Source organism: Rhinolophus hipposideros (assembly GCF_964194185.1).
Source record: "Rhinolophus hipposideros genome assembly, chromosome: 6".
NCBI lineage: Eukaryota > Metazoa > Chordata > Mammalia > Chiroptera > Rhinolophidae > Rhinolophus > Rhinolophus hipposideros.
The window spans coordinates 95,097,703-95,118,805 of record NC_138052.1 but is presented as its reverse complement, the minus strand read 5'-3'; the positions used below and the strand labels follow the sequence as shown (position 1 = coordinate 95,118,805).

The 21,103-nt window shown below is 58.9% G+C and overlaps 1 protein-coding gene across 3 annotated transcripts in view; it reads left to right on the top strand.

Annotated features, from left to right (window-relative positions):
• ECEL1 (endothelin converting enzyme like 1) overlaps positions 1-21,103 on the top strand; it is a 24,236-nt gene extending 3,133 nt beyond the window's left edge. Inside the window, exons 2-20 of one of the 3 annotated variants that reach the window (XM_081051163.1) lie at positions 6,673-6,847; positions 13,476-13,600; positions 13,803-14,727; positions 15,288-15,356; positions 15,451-15,561; positions 15,639-15,731; positions 15,901-16,025; positions 16,685-16,907; positions 17,378-17,476; positions 17,693-17,767; positions 17,965-18,068; positions 18,363-18,421; positions 18,495-18,546; positions 19,051-19,118; positions 19,316-19,440; positions 19,752-19,817; positions 20,205-20,300; positions 20,476-20,552; positions 20,677-21,103. In XM_081051163.1, coding sequence (XP_080907289.1) covers positions 6,818-6,847; positions 13,476-13,600; positions 13,803-14,727; positions 15,288-15,356; positions 15,451-15,561; positions 15,639-15,731; positions 15,901-16,025; positions 16,685-16,907; positions 17,378-17,476; positions 17,693-17,767; positions 17,965-18,068; positions 18,363-18,421; positions 18,495-18,546; positions 19,051-19,118; positions 19,316-19,440; positions 19,752-19,817; positions 20,205-20,300; positions 20,476-20,552; positions 20,677-20,776 — 2,622 coding nt within the window. In that variant the 5' untranslated portion in view covers positions 6,673-6,817 and the 3' untranslated portion in view covers positions 20,777-21,103. Of the gene's footprint in view, positions 1-6,672; positions 6,848-12,789; positions 12,927-13,475; positions 13,601-13,693; positions 14,728-15,287; positions 15,357-15,450; positions 15,562-15,638; positions 15,732-15,900; positions 16,026-16,684; positions 16,908-17,377; positions 17,477-17,692; positions 17,768-17,964; positions 18,069-18,362; positions 18,422-18,494; positions 18,547-19,050; positions 19,119-19,315; positions 19,441-19,751; positions 19,818-20,204; positions 20,301-20,475; positions 20,553-20,676 lie in introns of those variants that run through there. The other 2 variants (XM_081051165.1, XM_081051164.1) reach the window with 2 other exon arrangements.

Here is a 21,103-nt window from a genome sequence, read left to right as displayed (position 1 = left end):
CTGGGGGCCTGGTCAGGGGACCAGGCTCTTCCCTGCCCACCTTGTGCATCTTCTCAGATAGACAGCATTGTCCCCATCTTTGGATGAGAAAACTGAGGTTTAAAGAGACCTGTTTACAGCTAGGAATTGGTGGCATTGGGATTTAATCCAGATTAGTATGACTCCAGAGCCCAAGGTTTTGATCCTTTTGCTCCAATGATAGGGAGCTACCTCACTGCTGGTGTCTTATTAGGGGACAGTTGTGGTTATTTTTCAATTACAATTAACATTCAATATTATTTTATATTAGTTTCAGGTATACAGCATAGGGGTTAGACATTTATATAATTTAGTGATTAGTCTAGTACCCACCTGACACCATACATAGTTATAATAGTATTGACTTTATCCCCTACTTGCCATCCCTGTGACTGTTTTCATAACTACCAATCCATACTTAATCCCTTCACCTTTTTCACCCACCTCCCAACACCCCTCCCATCTGGCAACCATCAGTTTGTTCTCTGTATCTGAGTCTGTTTCTGTTTTGTTTGTTTATTTTGTTCTCTATATTCCACATATAAGTGAGATCATATGTTATTTGTCTTTCTCTGTCTGACTTATTTCAGTTAGCATAATACCCTCTAGGTCCAGACATGTTGTCCCAAATGGTAAGATTTCATTCTTTTTTATGGCTGAATAATACTCCATTGTATAAATACTCCATTGTATATTGTCATGCAGGGTCTCTGGTCCCACTCCCCACATAAGAACCCAGGACCTGGTGAGGCCAAAAAGGAACACCCACGGAGCCATAGATAGGGGAGTCAGACTACTATATTCTCGCTGGCGGCTGGGTTGGAGACACAGGAAGCAGGAGCCACACGGTCCACAACCTGCCAACCAACCTCACTTGCTAGCTGCAATCCACCTCTCTGCAATCCGCAGTCCACAATCCGTGCTTGCTAGCTTAGCCACGGCAGTTATATTAGTGGCCAATGGCTAACCGTAACAGCTGATGGCCATCTACTACCCGAGCCAGCACTTTTCCACGTGAGGCCGAGAGCCTGGAAACTGCACTCCTGGCTCTGTCCCCACATATATCTTCTTTATCTATTTGTCAATTGATGGGCACTTAGGTGGCTTCCATATCTTGGCTATTGTAAATAGTGCTGCAATGAACATAGGGGTGCATATATGTTTTTTTAATTAGTGTTTTGGATTTCTTCGGATAAATACCCAGAAGTGGCATTGCTGGCTCATATGGTAGTTCTATTTTTAATTTTTTGAGGAACCTCCATGCTGTTTTCCCTAGTGGCTGCAACAATTTGCAATCCCACAATAGTGCAGGAGGGTTCCCTTATCTCCATATTCTCCCCAAAACTTGTTTGTTAATTTACTGATGCTAGCCATTCTGACAGATGTGAGGTGATAGCTCATTGTGGTTTTAATTTGCATTTCTCTGATGATTAGTGACATTCTGAATCTTTTCGTATGTGTATGTTTTCTTTGGAAAAATGTCTCCATGTCCTCTGCCCATTTTCCAGTTGGGTTGTCAGTTCTTTTTAGAGCTGAGTTGCATGAGTTCTTTATACATTTAGGATATTAGCCCCTTATCAGATGTATCATTTGCGAATATTTTCTCCCATCCAGTAGGTTGTCTTTTTTTATTTTTTATGGTTTCCTTTGCTGTGCAAAAACTTTTTAGTTTGATGTAGTCCCAGCTGTTTATTTTTTTCTTTTGTTTCCCTCGCCTGAGGAGATATATCAGAAAAAAATATTACTAACAGCAATGTCAGAGAGTTTATTGCCTGTGTTTTCTTCTAGGAGTTTTATGGTTTCGGGTCTCACGTTTAAGTCTCTACTCCATTTTGAGTTTATTTTTGTATCTGGTGTAAGAAGGTATTCCGGGTTCATTTTTTTTGCATGTGTTTATCCAGTTTTCCCAATACTATTTATTGAAGAGACTCTCTTTACCCCGTTGTCTAGTCTTGCCTCATTGGCTATAGGGGGCAGGTTTAATCCTGAAAATGTTTTCATTCATTCTTTTATTCCATAAATATTGAGTCCTGCCAGCACTGTGCCCTGGGGACGCACAATGGAAAGAGCCTTCCCTGCCCCCAACCCCAGCTGCTGCAGGCTGCTGAGACCATCCCTACCCCATTGCTTCAGACCCAGGGAGTCCCTGCCCAGCTCCACACAGGGCAATCCTTGCCTCTTCCCTGCCCCCCTCTCTTTCTGGATCTATTTATATGTAGATAGATGCCTGCGCCCTGAGCTTCACGGACACAGGGGTCACCATACCTGCCCTGGAGAGGCTGAGGCACCTGCTAATGGGCCCTAGTATCCTTCCGGTCATCCCTCTGCAGCCCCCTACCCATAGCTCCTACTCCCGTCAGACCTCAGGCAGGGTGGCAGGTGCCTGGCTGGTCCCGGAAGATATGGCTGCCCTTTTGGCCTCAAAAGAGCAATACAAGTCCAATGCCCTGGGCTGTAGAGAGGCAGGCTGGCGGGCTGGGAGGCATCTTCTCTCTTGGCCACAATCTAGTCCTGTGTCCCAGGCATCACCACGGGACCCACTGGAATGCTGTATGCCCTGCACTCTTGAGTGGCCCCCTCCCGGCTCCCCCCACGGGCATGACTGTCCATCCCCAGCTTGGCTACTATCCACAAGAGGTGAATGAGCCCCCGGAGCCAGCCATGGCCCAGACAATGAGGGGATGCTGGGGGAGATGGGACAATCTGGCCTCTGTTGGGCTGGAGACAAAACTAGAATCCAGCTTCTCGAGTCATAATAGCTTTGTTGACCATTCTCCCACCTCCAGCGCTGGCGTCGTTCATCCAGAGGAGAAGCGTGGGCAGGACTGCCAGCAGCAGGGCAATCAGGTGGCCGGCTGCGGCTGGGTCCTCAGGAAGCTGGGCAGGGATGAGGGGATGCCTCTGATGACTAAATCCTGGGTAGACCAAGGGTCTTCCTTTTCCCCTGGTCCTCTCCAGGCTCAACTCTCCAGGCTCCTTGACTGAGAGGTGGTGACGTGTAGTGGTTATGACTTTCAGACAGTTTAGATTCACATCCTGCCTCTGCTATTTCCTGGCTCTACGACTTTGGACAAGCAACTTCACTGTAAGCCTTGGTTTCCCCACCTGTAAAATGGAGGATAATTCTGGCACCTACTTTTAGGTATTGTGAGGATTCAGTGAGATAAAATGTCCATTGTCCTGGAACGGGCCTGGTACAGTATGAGCCTGGATGGCCATGGTGGTGGTGGTGGTGATTTAGGTGAAAACGATGATGATGATTGAGAAAGTGATGGTCACAACTGTGATGATGCTGATGGCGACGGTGATGATGGTGGTGGCGATCAGGGCTGATGAAAATGAATATAATGATGGTGATGATGGTGGTGGTGACAATGGTGGGCGTTGGTGATGATGGCAATGGAGATGAGGATGATGAAAAGAATGGGATGATACAACTCCTGGCCCAAAGGAAGGGACAGAACAGGCAAGAAAACTCAGGTACTTTCACCTGCCCACCAGCAAGGCCCAGCTGCTGGTAGCCCAGCTCCCCCAGCCAGCCCAGGAGAAGGCAGGCACCTTGCTCCTTTCCGCCTGACTCCTGCTGGGCATTAATTCAGGCTCTGGTCTATCCATGGCCTCTTAGTCCCACTCAGGCCTCTAGGGAGTATCCACAGGTCCCAATGGACAGGGTGAGCCCCAGCTCTCCTGCCCCAAGGAACCTGTCAGCAAGTGACCAGGCAGGCCAGAGTGGCAGGCATGGCACTGGTGCATAAGCCTTGGGCAGGGGTCCCAAGAGGGCTGTGGAATCCTGGCAGGCTCTGCAGGAGGGCATATATGTGGCCTGGAGTGGGTAGGTTGACACAGTGCTTCTGAGTTTGGGGCCAGACCAGTTCAAATCCAGTTTCACCATTGACAAGCTGGGGATCTTGGCTGTTTTGTAGTCTCTTTGGTTCTCAGTTTTATCACTGTCCCAACACATGGAGTGATAATGGCATCTACCTGACAGTAGTTATATTTTGCAACAATAAGTTGGGAGCTCAGGAAAATGCCTGGCATGTAGGAGGCGCTCAGAGATGTCACTGACTTCATTCTTAGGGCTTGTGGGCTCCGATGGACTGCTCAGATTGTGGCCAGCGCAAGACGCTGGGTGCTCAGGGACTGGGCCTCCTGGCAAATGGGCTGGGCTGGCACGCTGGGCTCAGCTGCCCCACCTCCCTGTCCCCTCCCTGTACCAGGCAGCCCTGCCCTCCAATGCCCCCTCCTCCCGGCCTCCCCCTGAGCCCTCTCCACAGGCTGGCAAGGGCTATGACGTGTGAAATAAAAAGGGATTTTAATTACCTCTCAGCAAAACAGCAATTAGAGAGAATCACAGCACAACAGCGGCCCCTCCTCCACTCCCCCTGCCAGGTCTGCCTTCTCCCCTTTTTTTTCAGTCCCTATCAGCTCTGAGGGAGTCCTCCAGTTCAGTTCAGGCTCCCTGTGCCCCAGGTCTGGGATTCAGGAGACAAAGGATATGAGGTGGTCTGTGCTGGGGATGGGGCAAGGGGCGCAAAGAGCTGTGTAGGAACACTGCCCAGTGAATGAGGGCTGGTGGCTCAGGTGGAGACTCTCTGTGTGTGCTCACCTCAGAGACAGCCAGTAGCCATCTCACAGGGGTCCGTGTGTGCCCTGGAATGCGCACATCCTGTGTGAGTGTGTGGCTAGCACGTGTGAACAGTCGTGCATGCAAACAGACTGGGGCAGTGCAGCCCTCAGGACGAGCCTGCTGTGCGGGGAAAGCTGCTCTGTTTCCAACAGGCTTTTATAATAATTGCCTGTAACCCTGAGATGTAGCTCTCTGTCCACTGGCCGCCCCTGCTGCCAGGGGTCACTTCTCTGTCCATGTGCACAGCCTGGGGCACCTGTGCTGCATTTGGGGAGGGGGCCAGGAAGGGTGGGGTGGAATGTCCCCACAGGTGGCCTGAGGTTGGGGGAGGTGGGTGGTGGGTGGCTGATTGAAGTGATAATTGCAGGCAGCAGGCCCTGGCTAATGTATGTTGTGATTAAGCCCCATTACTGAGGGAGGCAGCTCAAGCTTGGGGGAGGGGGAGGGGCAGGGACGGGCGGCTGACTGTGATGGGGGTGCTGGCTGACTGACAGCATTTCTCATGGGGGGGAGCAGGCGGCCACTGCCACCTCTATGGTCCCCTCTCCCTCCAGAGCTGTAGCTGACAGGAGTCTGCCCAGCTGAGTTTGGAGAGCCAGAGCTTACAGGTGGCAGAGGCACCCCACGAATACACATGTCCCTCCAACCCCCCCTGTCGTGCGGGAGACCCTGCTCGCTGCTCCATTTGTCATGTGGGGCTGCCTGCGGGGTCTCAGCTCCCACTCCCCATACAAGAACACAGGATATGGTGAGGCCAAAAAGGAACACCCACGGAGCCATAGGTAGGGGAGTCATACCACTATAGTCTCATTGGAGGCTGGATTCACACAACATGCGACCTGCTGTCTGCTTTTCTGCCAACCGACCGACTCCCCACTTGCTAGCTGCAATCTGCCTCTCTGCAATCCGCAATCCACACTCCGCCGCTTGCGAGCTCAGCCACCATCTTCTTGCTAGCCCCATTCTTACTGCTAGCGTAGCCACGGCAGTTACATTAGTGGCCAATGGCTCACTGGTTACAGCTGATGGCCAACTAGCCACAGCTGATGGCCATCCAATCACAGTTGATGGCCATTTACTACCTGAGCCAGCACTTTTCTATGTGAGGCCGAGAGCCTGGAAACTGCACTCCTGACTCTGTTCCCACACCCCCCCACCCTGGCAAAGGTCTGAAAGCCCCTATTTGGTTCTCTAAGGGGCCCAGGTGAGGTACAGTCTCCTGGCCATTAATCTTGGAGTTCCTGTGGCTGTGTCAGAGGCCCCTGGTAACCATAAGCCCCTCAGCCTCAGTGCCAGGGATGCCAGAATGGCTACAATTAGATGGCAGACATCAGGGACTCCAGTCCCACCTCATCTCATTGGGTGCTATAGGTGTCAATCAGGCACCACTCATGCCTATTGGCTGTGGATGGGCCAGGCCAGAGCTTACTGATCCTCTAACATGGCCCCTGGCCTACCTGTGCATGAGGAATGGGTCTCAGCACAGAGGCCCAGAGAGGTTACACAACTTTCCCAAGAACATACAGTAATGCTGGGTCAGATCTTGTGTTATCCTAGAATCCCAGCTTGGCCACTTCCCAGCTGTGTGACTTTGTGAAAGTCACTTAACCTCTCAGGGCCTCAGTTGCTGCCTCTGTAAAATGGGGCTAGTAGCAGGACCTACTCCTAGAGTTGTTGTGAGGATTAAATGAAACAGCTTAGCACTTAAAGCTCCTGACCTGACCCAGAAGTCAGCTACCAGTATTGTCAGCATAGCCTTTGCTCTTCGGCCCATGTCCTCTGTGGCAGTCAGAATTCTAAGGTGTTGGACCCTGGTGTGCATAGACTCTCCCTGTTATCCAATCAAACACATATCTAGGTACTGTTATGAAGGGATTTTGCAGATGTAATTAGGATTCCAAATCAGGTGACCTGAAGATAGAGAGAGTATCAGACTTAATTACTCGAACTCTTTAAGAGCTGTTTCTCTGGCTGGTTGATGAGAGAAAGACAGACTCTAAGCATGACAAGGATTCAATTTGGGGCAGATTTTGTTCATGACCTTGGAGATGGAGGAGCCACAGGCCAAGGATGTGGACGGCCTCTGGAGCTGAGAGCAGCCCTGGGTTGCTGGCCAGCAAAGAATGGCCACGTTCATTCCACACCTGCGGGAGCTGAACTCCGCCACCACCAATGAGCTTGGAAGAGGAACCTGAGCCCCAGGTGAGAGCCCAGCCCTAGCAGACACTGACTGCAGCCCAGAGAGGCCTGGGCTGAGGACCAGCCATGCTGCACCTAGACTTCTGACGTACAGGAACTGAGATGATAAATGTGTGTTGTCTTAAGTTGCTACGTTTATGGTGATGTGTTCCACAGCCACAGAAAACGGATGGCCTCCTTTGGTAGTTCTGATGGAAGGCCCTGGGACATCCTGCCGGCAGTGGGGAGTTTGGTGCCGGGCTAAGAACAGCCCCAGGCGAGGCTGGCACCAGCTGCTGGTTCCTCTGTGAAGGGCAAACTCAGCAGTCAGGCTGCTCAGGGGCCAGCCTGGGGCTGGGGTCCCCGGTGTCCTGCTGCCTGTCTCAAATCTGACCTATCACCCCCTTCACAGGATATCTGTGGCAGCTCCTTGCCACCCACCTCCCCAAGCCCCAGCCCTGGGGGCAGGCTGGCGGTAGGCAGAGGTGGGCATGGCTGTGCACAGTGACACGCAGTGTTGAAGGGGCACGCCAAATCTGGTGCTCTTGTCCTCTATCCCACAGTTCCACTTTAAAGGCTCTCTGACACACTCCCCTGCAAAACAGTCTAGAAGGAGGCCCCACCCAGGTCAGGGCCCTGTTCCTGGGCCCCCACGTCCCTCTGAGCCCTTCTGTCTCCTCCCCTCAGCAGCCCTGCTCGCTTTCCTACAAGGGACAATTAGTGGCTTCAGCTTTAATTATCTGATGGCCCCCTTAAGCTCCAATCACTTGAATTGATGATGGAGTGCTGGGGGAGGGGACCTCCCAGTGACCTGTGAGACAAGGAAAAGCCCCTTCAGGACCTACTGCCTTCTCTGGGCCCTGCCCATCCCAAGCCCCCTGCAACGGACCATGGTGACCCTGATAGGAGGTCCACCCACGTGGTGGGAGGCCCGTCCAGACTGGAGTGGGGGCCTGCTCCACTCAGCACAGGCAGTGCAGCAGCCCCAGGATGGGCTCCGGAGGGGCACACATCTCTCCCCACAGGGAGAGGCCCTTAGGCAGCCTCCCTTGGGAGGGGACCTGTGCAGTCATGTGGACTACCCGGAAATTCTGGGAGCTCGACACGGACCTAAAGGAAGGCAGGAGGGGTGGGGATGCGGTACTCAGGCAGAGGGGACCACTTGGACAAAAGCACAGAGGTGAGGGAGTACCCTTGAAGAGGAATACACTCGGGAGGTGAGCCAGGAGGCTGGAAAGGGGCCTGGGGCCAGACCGAGGCAGCCTCTCAGAAGCCCAGAGGAAGGGTCACAGAGGGTACAGGGCGGGATGGGCAGGATGCAGCAGCACCTGGGTGGGCAAGGGGCAGAGACCCCCTTCCTCCAGTAAGGAAGGGAGGATTCAGGGCCAGAGCTGAGAGGATGGAGGGGAGGAAGGGGAAGAAGCAGGAAGACTTCTAAGGCTCAGAAGCCAGGACCTGACATACACCGAAGGTGGAAGAGGAGAAACAGTGAAAGATGAGCTGGGTTTGGAGTGTGGCGAGCTTCCAGTGTGGACAGGTACAGGTGGGACCTGGGGCCAAAGGGCAGACTCGGGAGCCGTGGCCTGGCACAGCCACCAGGGGATGGAGAGGTGGGGTGAGGGTGGGCCCAGAGAGAAGTGCGTCAGGACACCAGTAAGCCTCAGGATTTGGAGACCAGACAGGTGTGCTCAAGACAACCAAAGTACCCCTCCTTCAGGACAGTGACACTGTGTGGGAAGCGCTGGGGTAGACTAGACCTGTGGGTACAAGGCGCTAAACTGCACCTCTCATGGTGTCCTCCTTATTTAAAAAAATGAAGAGCCTGCATGGGCCTAGGTGCTCAGCTAAAGGGGGCGCAGAGCTCACCGTACCTTACCTTGGGGACGTCTGGAGAGGGACGCCTGCCCTGTACATACACCACTGTAGTTTGTCTTTTCAAACAGGATTGTATTGATGTATTTCTTGTATGAAATAAAAAACTGGTCTAGAGGTTGGTAGGTGACTCCAGAGGAGTCCGTGCCCTGTGGGAATGCAAGGCTGCCAAGGATCGGAGAGCAGAAAGAGGAGCAGGAGAGGGGAGGACTGGCCCTCTTTTGTCATCTGATGGGCCCCAGAGCCAAGGAGAGGTGTGTGTAGATCTGAGAGCCTGGGCAGGTGTGTAGGTGGGGGTGCTGCGCCTGGGGCAAGGCCTGGCCCTGGGGGATACTTCCCATGGTGCTTCTGTGAGCCGACCACAGCTGGGTGAGCTGGGTCCACGTCTATCAGATGTGTGGTCTGTGCCACGCTGTGCGCTATGCAGCAGAGAAGATGCAGGAAAAAAAATGGGGGCCCAGGGAAGGCAAGTCTGCCGCCTGGGAGGCATCACCAGACCAGACAGAGAGGCTGACATCCCAACAAGGATGAATGGCAATTAGCGAACGGAAGAGCTGATAGAAGAAGGGTGCTCCAGGCAGCCGGAACAACAGGGCTAAGGCCCTGAGGTGCGTGACAGCTAGCTAAGTTCTGGGAAATGAAACTAGATCTGAGTGACCAGAGGAAGAGAGAGGTAGAACGTGGGGAGACAGAGGGAGAAGAGCAGAGAATGAGGTGGAGGAGGCCACGGCCTTGCGGGCCCTGTTACGTGTGTGAGTTCTATCAGGAGAGGCGAGGAGGGCATGCTGACAACCGGACCCCGGTGGGGAGTCCCCGCAGCTATCTAGGCTACAGTGGGAATCCCATGACATTGGGACCTAGCAGGAGAGCTCAGCTAGGCGTCTGCTAGGGAGACTCTGGAGCCCAGCCCAGTGAGGGCCAGGAAGTTTGGGGAGGAGATGGACCAGGTCAGGGAACCGAAGGGCTGCCCTTGAGGCTAAGAATTTGAAGTAAGTAGAGCACAGGGGCCAGCCCTTCCTAGCCCCCTGCCTGGCCAGGAGCAGCCCCCACTGCTCAGGCAGGACTGACACGCACCCCTTCACCAGCTCTGCTCATAGCAACTGTGGAATGAAGGCACAGCCTGGATGGGGGCGTATGTGGGCCTTTGGAGTCTCCCAGGTCTGCTGTGGGCACCCAGATTTCCACTAAGAGCCTGAATCAGCGCCATGGTGGCTGCCTCATGGCTCTGGCCTTCCCCACCCCCTCCCTGCCACCCTGGCCACTTGGGAGAGTCATTTCATTTCTCAAATTAAAAATCCATTTTGTGCTGTGCATAATAGATGGGATGAGCCTTTGGAGGCCGGGCAGAAGACAGGGAGCTGGTTGGAAGGATGTTTTTCAGGGCACAGAAAATACCGCAGAACTGACGGGAGTGGGGAGTGGGGGCTGGTTGGGCAGGGTGGAGGCTGTGGGGCATCTCCCCCAGGGCTAGGGGTTCAGTTCCTGAGGGGCTCAAGCAGCAAGGCGCTGGGGGCCCAGTCTGTCGCCTGCCAATATGTGCAGGCCAGAGATACACAGAAACATATCTTATCACCTCTGGGCTGCAGCCTGGGTCAAGCCTGGCTCCAGATTGGCAGTGCCCCTGTGAATTAAAGATTTTGCACCTTATTTGGTGATAGATCATTCATAGTGTGAGGGCTGCTGTTCCTGGTAAGTGGGGGCTATGCTTGCACCCCCTCCCCAGAACCCAGATCCCGGCAGGGGTGAGCTGGGATCTGGGGCATGGTCAGGGAAGGGGTACAGGTGAGGGGCTCGAGAGCTGACCAGAACCCCTACCCTCTGTTCTTTGCACCCCAGGTCTCCTCTCTCCAAGGCAGCCCTGGCAGATGTTCCCTCACTCCTGCTGCCCCATCCCTGGGCACACTTTGGCCTCACTCAGGGCTTGGCTGGGCTTGGCTGGCTGCTGTTACAGTGTCCTGTCATTCTCTTGCTCCTCAGGGGGTCACCTTGACAATGGAGGGTGGTGGAAGAGTGCTGGAAGCCTCAAAAAGAGAGTGAGGGGGCTCCACTCACCTCTACTCGGCTTCCCATTCTGAGAAGCAGTGGAGGCAGGGCCTGGGCACTCTTATTGGTGGGCGTATAGGGCCACTAGGACCGAGTGGTCATGGGCCCAATCCCCAGTCTCAGGGCTGGGGCTGGGCTGGGAGCCTCAGGGACTGGGTGTGGGGAATGAGGTGCTGTGCAGAGCCGGGGAGCTGGAGCAAGGCCTGGAGGCAGGGTGGCCTGGCTGAGAACCAGGAGGTGGCAATGGCAGCTAAGTCTGGGAGAGGGATGGCCAGAAGGAGGTTCAGAGGCTGACCTGGCAGGAAGGAGGAGCGGAGGGCCTGGGACCCCCACCCCCCAGTGGCTGGGACCACAGGGTCCCTGAGGAAGCACGTTTGCCTTTTCGTCTTTCTGTGGAAAGAGTCTGCTCTCTGAGACAATACCCGTTTTTATATTTCTTGGAAATTTCACGGCATTCATTTCAGGGAAAATAAAAGCTGTCATTGCGGGAGAAATGATACCAATCAGGGCCTGAAAAAGGCTGGAAAATTATCCTCCTGGAGACGAAACGTTGAGGGAAAAATGCAGATTAAAAGCACAAAGAGCCACTTTGCCACCGCCCTGCCCTCCCCTCCCTCTTTATGGAATCACCACATTTTACATAATTCCACCTCTTCTCGGTAGAATTAATCAGACCCAAGAAGAACGTAAGGGGGTAGAGGAGGTCTTTGAGATGGCCAGAGGTGAAAGCAGAGAGTAGCCAAAGGATGGCTTAGAGATGGACAAGTGGACAGATTCCGGATAGGTAGAATGGGGTGGAGATGGCCACTCTGGGCCAGGGACCCAGTGGCTGGATTGATGAGTAGCCCCAGGGAGGTGACAGGGCAATGGGTCCTTTGAGTTCCTGCCTTATCGTGGTTTTTATCAGATGGGACTCCACGGCAGTCTTGAGCTGTCAGATATTTAGACCAGTCCTGCAGGCTGGAATTGGCAGTCCTGGGAGTGCTGGTGCTTTGTGGGGTCCCCTGGTAGGGACCCCAGAAGCAGAGGGTGTGGGCAGGGCAGGGCAGAGAAAGTAGAGACTCTAGAAACAGTAGCATTAATCCAAGAAGCCCCAAGTTCCCTGTGTCCCACATGGGCCAGTGGGTATTCTGGTGAGCCAGGCAGACGTGTGCTCTGCCTTAGCGGCTGGGAGCAGTGGGAGGGAGGCCCCACATGAAAAAAGCAAGTTGCAGGGGAAGAAGGTAGTGAGTGGATAAGGACAGAGTGCCCCCACACCAAGCCTGTCCTCCCACCACTCCACATCCCAGGACCTGCGTGAGGACTGGGGCTGCTGGGCAGGGCAGGCAGGCTCCCTCCCTCTCTGTCTCCAGCAGGAGGGCTCTTTTATTACTGTGGAGTCCTTGTCTTCCTCTCTGAGCAGTGCCAAGGCCAGTTAAGCTTTGGGGAAGGGGTGCAGTCTGAGCCCTGAGGCCCCCTTCCTGCAGCAGCCTCCAGGACCTCCCCCTCCACCAGGGGTTGGGTGGGGGGTGCCTGGCCAACCAGAACCCCAGACGTCCTTCGGGGAGGGCTGGGGTGAGCAGCGGCTGAAGGGGAGGACCAGGAAGTGCCCTTATTGAAGTCCGCTCTGTGCCCGCGCTGTGCCAGGCGGGTACAGGCACACCCTGCAGCTTCTCGGGGAGTCCTCCTTGGGCAGTGCCCCGGGCCTGTGGGCTCTGCTGGGACGGCCCACGGGCCTCCTCGCTTCCAGCCCGAGCCCCTTTCCAGCGGGCTGGTGGGGAGCCCCGAGTGAGGGCATGGGATTGGAGGGGACCCCTTCCGAGGAATAGCAGGCGCCCTCACTCTTCCCGGGACGCGGCTGGACCTGGAATCCCCGAGCCCGGAGCCGGTGCGACCCTCGGGAGCGTGTCCCCGAAGCCGCCGTCCCCGCCCCGAGCTGCCACCGAGCTGCCAGGTAGCGGGATGGAGGCAGGAAGAAGGCGGGGGCGCGGGGGGCGAGCGGAGGAGGGTGGAGCAGCCGGCGCGCCCCCTCCCTCGGGGCCGGCGGGCGGCGCGGCGCGGCGGGGCGGCAGTGGAGGCGGCGGGCGCACGGACAGCGGCCGCCCGCCCCGCTGCGGCTGCGGCTCCGGCTGCGGCTCCGGCTCCGGCTCCGGCTCCGGCTCGAGCTCGGCCGGATCTGTTCCTGCTCCGCGCGGGTGGCCGCCGCCGGGTAAGTGGCACCGAGTCCTGAGCCCTCTGCCGCCGGCTCCCATCGCCGCCGCACCGAGCCTCTAGGCTTTGTCTGCGTCCTCGCAGCTCCGGCTCCGGCGGCGGCGGCGACTCCCGGGCTTGGCTGCCCGGCTCCGCCGACCGAGCCCCGGGCGCGCAGGGCCGGCTCCCTCCGCACCAGGGGGAAACTTCGCCCAAGTTTGGGTTCCAGGGAGAACCTGTTGGAGCCGAGCAGCCAAGGGCAGGGGACGGTACCGGGTCCAGGGTTTTAGGGCCGTCGGGGGTCTCCCCCTCACCCTGGGCTGGACGGCGCGGGTCACTTGGGGAAGGGACTCATGGGCATCCTAGCTATTCAGCGGGACTCGGGACTGGCGGTGGCCCTGCTGATAGCCAAGAGGACAAAGTTTGGTTCTTCAGCCCTTTCTTGAGCGTCTAGTCCCAGTGCGGGGGAGTTGAAGGCGGCTTCGGGGTCCGCAGAGGCGCGCCCCTAACCGCACCTCCTTCCTCCAGCCTCCCTTTTCTTCTCCCCCACCTGGCCGTGGCTGTGCAGGTCGCGGACAGGAAAGGCCAAGGGAAGAGAAACAGCCTTTCACTAAGGCCTGTGATGTGCCAGGCCCTGAGCCGGGTGCTCCTTGCTTTCTATCAGGGCGCCTCCCAAATCTGCGGCGGACATAGGTGTGCAGGGAAAAGGGGGTCAGGTTAAAAGATGCCGCTGTGCTTGCGGGAGGGGTGGCCTCTCCGAGCCTTCCCCTTCCCTCCGTCTCCCAGTGGCGCAGGGAGGCCAGGCCTCGGGCCTGCCCGCTGATGGGGACGTGGGCGGCCTCCAGCCTCCGGCCTGATATCCCTCTTCGTGTTCGTGGGCCCCGTCGGGCCCCAGTGCCTCTCTGAGCCTGCATCGACGCGTCCCGCAGCTGCGTTCCGGGGGACGATGCGGAAGCCCGTCAGGGGGCCGGCGGCCGGCAGCCTCCCGTAGCCCAGCTCGCCGAGGACTGCGCGGCGGTGCCCGCGGCGCCATGGAGGCCCCGTATTCGATGACAGCGCACTACGACGAGTTCCAGGAGGTCAAGTACGTGAGCCGGTGCGGCCCCGGGGGCGCGCGCGGGGCCTCGCTGCCCCCTGGCTTCCCGCTGGGCGCTGGGCGCAGCGCCCCCGGGGCCCGGGCCGGGCTGCCTCGCTGGAACCGGCGCGAGGTGTGCCTGCTGTCGGGGCTGGTGTTTGCCGCCGGCCTGTGCGCCATCCTGGCGGCCATGCTGGCGCTCAAGTACCTGGGCCCGGGCGCGGCGGGCGGCGGCGCCTGCTCCGAGGGCTGCCCGGAGCGCAAGGCCTTCGCGCGCGCCGCCCGCTTCCTGGCCGCCAACCTGGACGCCAGCATAGACCCTTGCCAGGACTTCTACTCCTTCGCGTGCGGCGGCTGGCTGCGGCGCCACGCCATCCCCGACGACAAGCTCACCTACGGCACCATCGCGGCCATCGGCGAGCAGAACGAGGAGCGCCTGCGGCGCCTGCTGGCGCGGCCCGGGGGTGGGCCCGGCGGGGCGGCGCAGCGCAAGGTGCGCGCCTTCTTCCGCTCGTGCCTCGACATGCGCGAGATAGAGAGGCTCGGCCCGAGGCCCATGCTCGAGGTCATCGAGGACTGTGGGGGCTGGGACCTGGGCGGCGGCGCTGCGGAGCGCCCCGGGGCCGCGGCGCGCTGGGACCTCAACCGGCTGCTGTACAAGGCGCAGGGCGTGTACAGCGCCGCCGCGCTCTTCTCTCTCACCGTCAGCCTGGACGACAGGAACTCTTCACGCTACGTCATCCGCGTGAGTGTGTGTCCCACCCCCGCTCCCGGCGCCCCGCCGCCAGCCAGGGACCTGGGGGCGCACGGCCCCGGCATCCCGGCGACTGGTGCAGGAGGGGAGGGGAGAGGAGAGGGGGCAGCCCGCGCCGGCAGCGCGCAGGAGGAGGGCGCGAGTAATTTCCCTCGAGTAATTGCGGTGTTTAGCGGAGCCGCGGGAGCTGCAATTTCCCAGCCCTCTGGCAGGCGGTGAGAGCACGGAGGGAGGTGTGTGTACCCCTGAGCCCCGTGGAGCTGGGGCAGGCCGGAATGCTGGGGCCCCAACTGCCAGGGAGGCCCCGTGAGTGCCCCTCACAGTGGGGAAAGCGAAGGCTTACAGGAGGAAGGATTGGGGGGCACGGGGAGACCCCCTGTCATCCCCAAGCTAGGCCTGGATAGAGGGAGGGGCTAGTGTCTTTGTGCTCCCGGGCTGTGACAAAGGATGTCTTGCACGTCCTTTGTTTGGGCACTTGAATGGGATTTCAGTCCGTTTACCTGAACCTGGGTTGTTGACCTCTGATCTCTGACTCCCACCTCTCTCTCTAGATTGACCAGGATGGGCTCACCCTGCCAGAGAGGACCCTGTACTTAGCTCAGGATGAGGAGAGCGAGAAGGTGTGGGGATATGGGCTGGGGTTGCAGGGAAGGCCTGGGGCTCCCGGAGGGACGGACCAGGCCTAGCACTGACCCCACCCTTGTCCTGCTGCAGATCCTGGCGGCATACCGGGTGTTCATGGAGCGCCTGCTGAGCCTCCTGGGTGCCGACGCTGTGCAGCAGAAGGCCCAGGAGATCCTGCAGCTGGAGCAGCAGCTGGCCAACGTGAGCAGGGGAACTGCCGTGGGATGAGGGGAGGGGACCACTGGGCAGGGCTGGGTCAACTCTGATCTCCACCCCAGATCACAGTGTCAGAGTATGATGACCTCCGGCGAGATGTCAGCTCCATGTACAACAAGGTGACACTGGGACAGCTCCAGAAGATCACCCCCCACGTGAGTGCCTGCTGCCTGGCCCTGGTGCGGGAGGTGCTGATCCTGGAACTCCTGGGTCATCTGCTCCCCAGGACTCCCATGTCCTCTTGTTGCCTCTCCCTGACCCCCTCCCTGTCTCCTGTGGACCCTGCTACACCCAGCCCCACTGTCCCCATCCGTGGCCCCACAGCTTCGGTGGAAGTGGCTGCTGGACCAGATCTTCCAGGAGGACTTCTCAGAGAATGAGGAGGTGGTGCTGCTGGCCACAGACTACATGCAGCAGGTGTCCCAGCTCATCCGCTCCACACCCCGCAGGTACAGCCGTCAGTCACCCACCCCAAGCCCCTGCCCTGTGCCCCAGACTATCTGCTCGGTGAGCTCTGAATTCCCACCTCTACTCTGCCCAGGAGCCACACTAGGGAGGCAAGTAAGGAGCTCTGGAGTCGGAGTCCTGATCCCCAGGTTCAGAGGTGGCTCTCCCACCTACTCTGTGGGACCCCGAGCAGGGCTGTTAGCTTCCTGAGCTGCAGTTTCCTCATCTGGGGATACTGAGGCTTGAGTGGGTCTGGATGTCAGAAAGGGCACGTGTGGCCGCAGCTCCACCACCCCAGGGACACCTTGGGGAAAGTATCCCTCGTCTGCCCACCTTGGGGAGGAGCAGAGGCTCTCAAGGCCAGCTGTGAGGCAGACAGTTACTGGCAGTGCCCACTCTCCCACCCAAGGCAACTCAGAAAACAGTGCTGGCCCGTGACCCATCAGCATCGGGTGTGCTGCTCGGTGGCGTGTGCAGAGTTGTGTCCTGCCTGACTAGGGCTCGGGCCACTCCAGGTCCTGCCTCTGTGGGCCTGGAGTGACCCTCACTCTTGTGGGGTCCAACCTCAGGCTCGGGGGCATGGGGTGGGGCAGGTGGTACCCTCGGGTGGCGCATGCGCGTGAGCCTGTCGGGACACCCAGCGGTTTCACCTGGCCCTCAGGATCCTGCACAACTACCTGGTGTGGCGTGTGGTGGTGGTCCTGAGTGAGCACCTGTCACCACCGTTTCGAGAGGCGCTGCATGAGCTGGCACGCGAGATGGAGGGCAGCGACAAGCCACAGGAGCTGGCCCGTGTCTGCCTGGGCCAGGCCAACCGCCACTTTGGCATGGCGCTTGGCGCCCTCTTTGTACATGAACACTTCTCGGCTGCCAGCAAGGCCAAGGTCAGGCTGCCCTGGGCTTGGGGGTGGGGTGCAGGTGCTGAGCTGGGCATGGAATCCTCACCTGGCCTTGGTCTGAGCATGGGGAGCCCCACACATCCCCCTGCGGCTTAGGGCTCAGCTTAGGGCTCCACCCTGTCTGACACTCCAGGCTGCTTTCACCAGGCCTCCTCCCCCAGGAAGCCTACCTAGTCTGCCAGCCACCAGGTCCTACCTACCAAGTGGCTGCCCACCCTTCTCTGCCATGCTCAGTGGGCGTGGCCTTAAGAACATGTGATCACTGCTGGGGCAGTGTGCCACTTTCCAGACTGAGCTTTCTGTCAGGGGTCCAGGGCCTGGATCCCCACCTCCAAGGTCTCCCCTTGGTCCTTGGTCCTGATCTTAGGAACTGGTGCTGAATGATTAGGGGGACCCCTCGTGCCAGGTTCTGGGGGCCCAGAGCTAAGTCTTGAACCCTGAGCCCTGACCGGCAGGTACAGCAGCTGGTGGAAGACATCAAGTACATCTTGGGCCAGCGCCTGGAGGAGCTGGACTGGATGGACGCCGAGACCAAGGCAGCTGCGCGAGCCAAGGTGAAGTGGGACCCTGTTCTCATTTGTTGGTTCCACACTTACTGAGCACCTACTGCGTGCCAGGCGCTGGGATCACAAGAGACAGAGATGCCTCATGTGGAGTTGGCCTCACCCAGCCTGAGCACCCCCCCAGGCTGGAGCTAGAGCTTCCTCCCGTGGTGGTGGGGGGCTGTCTCCCGAGGCCATGGCCCACTCTCACTGCCCTCTTGCCTGCAGCTCCAGTATATGATGGTGATGGTGGGCTACCCAGACGTCCTGCTCCAGCCCGAGGCCGTGGACAAGGAGTATGAGGTGGGCCTGCCCCCCGCCTGTTCCTGCCCGGCGTGGGTTTCGCCAGGCCTCTGGCCAAGACCCCTCGGGAGCCCAGCAGCAGCACGGAGAAGGAACCACAGCCCTCGGCTGATGGACCGGGGGGAGCATGCGGCCTGCATGGCCCTGTGTGGCCCTGCCCCCGGCCCGCCCCTGAGCGCGGCCCATCCCCTGTGCAGTTTGAGGTCCACGAGAAGACCTACTTCAAAAACATCTTAAACAGCATCCGCTTCAGCATCCAGCTCTCAGTCAAGAAGATTCGGCAGGAGGTGGACAAGTCGACGTGGGTGTCTGGAATAGAGCTGGGGGGGCAGGGGGTGTCATGGGAGAGGGGACCTTACCACAACCCGGAAGCTGCTGGCAGACTGCCTCATGCCATGCTGGTGCGGGGGGACACAGGGCCCACGCAGGTCATGGGTGGGGCTGTCAGCGTTGGGGCTCAGCCTGGGGGAGGCCCAGGCCAGGGCGGCAGGCTGGGCCACCAGAGCAGCTTTCAAGGAGGCTAGGAGGTGGGGTTCGTGGGGAAGGGAGTGTGGGCGTGCCCCCGCCCCCCACTCACCCCAGCCTTTCTCCACAGGTGGCTGCTCCCCCCACAGGCCCTTAATGCCTACTATCTACCCAACAAGAACCAGATGGGTAAGGGACTTGTCTGGATAGGGGAGGGGTCTGGAGGTGAGCAGGTGTCCTGCTGACCGCGCCTTCCCTGTAGTGTTCCCGGCCGGTATCCTGCAGCCCACGCTCTATGACCCTGACTTCCCCCAGTGAGTACAGAACCTGGCCTTGTCTGCGGGGTGGGTGGGGGCTGCTCAGACTGCTCCCTATGTGGGCTGGGCCCAGGGGCCATGACACCTGCAGGCCCTGGGTCCCTTCATCCTTGGTTGTTTAGGGAACTGTGTAGGGTTTTTTTTCTTCTAAATGTCTCGAGTCCCCCCCTTACTTGGTTTGAGGTTTCATGAGGTCCTTTAAAAGTGGAGCAACCCGAGTGATGAGGAAAAAGGCCAAATCCCATGTGGGGTGCCTCAGTTTCCCTCCAACCGTGTTCCTACCCCCACCTCAGCTCTGTTAGATGTTATTTCCTAAAAGGCAGCTGTGCAAATATCATGGCCCGTTTACATATCCCACGAGGCAGGATTCCCCCGGTACATGCAGACAGCCTTAAGGCCTCCCTGGGTCACCCCGTCGCCCGGCCGGGGCCTGCTGGGGCCGGGGCAGCTGCACAGGCCTCTCAGGGCGGGTGGTGCCTGACGCTGCTGCTGTGGGCCCAGGTCTCTGAACTACGGGGGCATCGGCACCATCATCGGGCACGAGCTGACCCATGGCTACGACGACTGGGGTGAGGCCTGGGGGGGCGGCCTGAGGCGGGTGGGGGAGCGGAGGGCAGGCAGTAGGGGGTAGGGTGGTGATGGGCTGACTGAGGGCCCACAGGAGCCCTCTGTCCTTGTTGTCTGGTGGGGGGGTGGAGGGACTCGGTGCCCAGCCCAGGCTCTGGGGACGAGGGTCGGTGTCAGCCCATGCCGCCACTGCCCACAGGGGGCCAGTATGACCGCTCGGGTAACCTGCTGCACTGGTGGACAGAGGCCTCCTACAGCCGCTTCCTGCAAAAGGCCGAGTGCATCGTCCGCCTCTATGACAACTTTACTGTCTACAACCAGCGGGTGAGACGCCCTGGCGCCCCAGCCCCTGAGGCTGGGCTGGGCACAGACCAGGTGCAGTCACAGCCACACGCACACGCATGTGCCTGAACCAGGTCCCTGCACACACGCCCGGGGTTGCATGCACACTCACATGGCTATGAACGAGCTCACAGACTCACGAGGGCCACAGGGACAAAGGGATTGGAGTCTCACCCAAACCCTTTGGGAAAGGACGGGGTCGGGGTGGGTCAGGGGCCCAGGGTGGCAAAGCCTGGGGGAGGGCAGTAGGCCCCATGCAGCACCCCCACACCAAACTCTTCCCTTCTTGGCAGGTAAATGGGAAGCACACACTTGGTGAGAACATTGCAGACATGGGCGGCCTCAAGCTGGCCTACTATGTGAGCAGCCCCTGCCTGGCTTTCCGTCCCTACTGGGGGAAGGGTGGGGACTCCACCAGAGACGTAGGCACCCATCTCTCCCCATCCTGCTGCCCTGTGGCCTAGGAGAAGGGGCCTGTGCCAGGCACGAGGTCCACTGGAAAAGGAGGGACTCCCAGTTCCTGCATTCTGGAGAGGAGGGAGGGCTGCCTGGAGGGGGTGGCACCTGCCTGGAGTTAGCCTTCCTGGGAGGGAGCACAGCTCGGAGAGGGTGCAGGGCAGGGAGCCGGGGGCTCAGTGCGGTGGATGTGTGCAGAGCCGGGGCATGGAGGGGTTGACTGGGTGGATTAGAGTCAGGTCGCCCCACTGTGGGCACCACGGCTCTAGCTGTGCGCTCTGCACCCCCAGGCCTATCAGAAGTGGGTGCGAGAGCATGGCCCAGAGCACCCATTGCACCGGCTCAAGTACACACACAACCAACTCTTCTTCATTGCCTTCGCCCAGGTGGGCCCGGTGGGGGCCGTGGGGGGCAGGGGTGGGGTAATGGCCCTGGGGGTTCTGAGGGGGGCGTTAAAGCCTAGTGTGCTGGGGGGTGTGTGAGGGGTGGTCGTTGCAGAGCTTGGGCAGGGGACACCTGCCTCATCTCCTCTCCTCCCCTGCACCCCCATCCTGGGCCTAGAACTGGTGCATCAAGAGGCGGTCGCAGTCCATCTACCTGCAAGTACTGACCGACAAGCACGCGCCTGAGCATTACAGGTGTGCCCACCTGCCTGCCTGGGTCTCACCCCCTCCTTGTGTCCGGGTGGGAGCATGTGTGGGTGGGAAGGCACAGCTGGGGTGTGCTGGGACCCCCACTTTGTGGTCTCTCTTCCCATCCCAGGGTTCTGGGCAGTGTGTCCCAGTTCGAGGAGTTTGGTCGGGCTTTCCATTGCCCCAAAGACTCGCCCATGAACCCTGCCCACAAGTGTTCTGTGTGGTGAGCCTGGTCGCTCGCCCATCTGCCCGCACGCCCCCACCACCCTGCACGAATCGCCTCCTGCCAGCCACCAGGGCAGGCATGGACCCGGCAGTCGTTCTGGGCGCCACGCACCTTCCCAGCTCCTCCAGGACCTGCCCCCCTGCCACTATCCCTCATTTGAGGGGGAGTCCAGAGCAGGGATGAAGTTGGGCTCCAGGAGGGCATGAGGGAGAGATGCTGGGGTCCCCAGACTTGGCTCTAGGGAGCCACACCCCCTGGCAAGGCTGAACTGTCCAGGCGCCATTTTCGCTGTGTTCTTGCTGCTATGTCCGGTCAATAAAACTGCTGT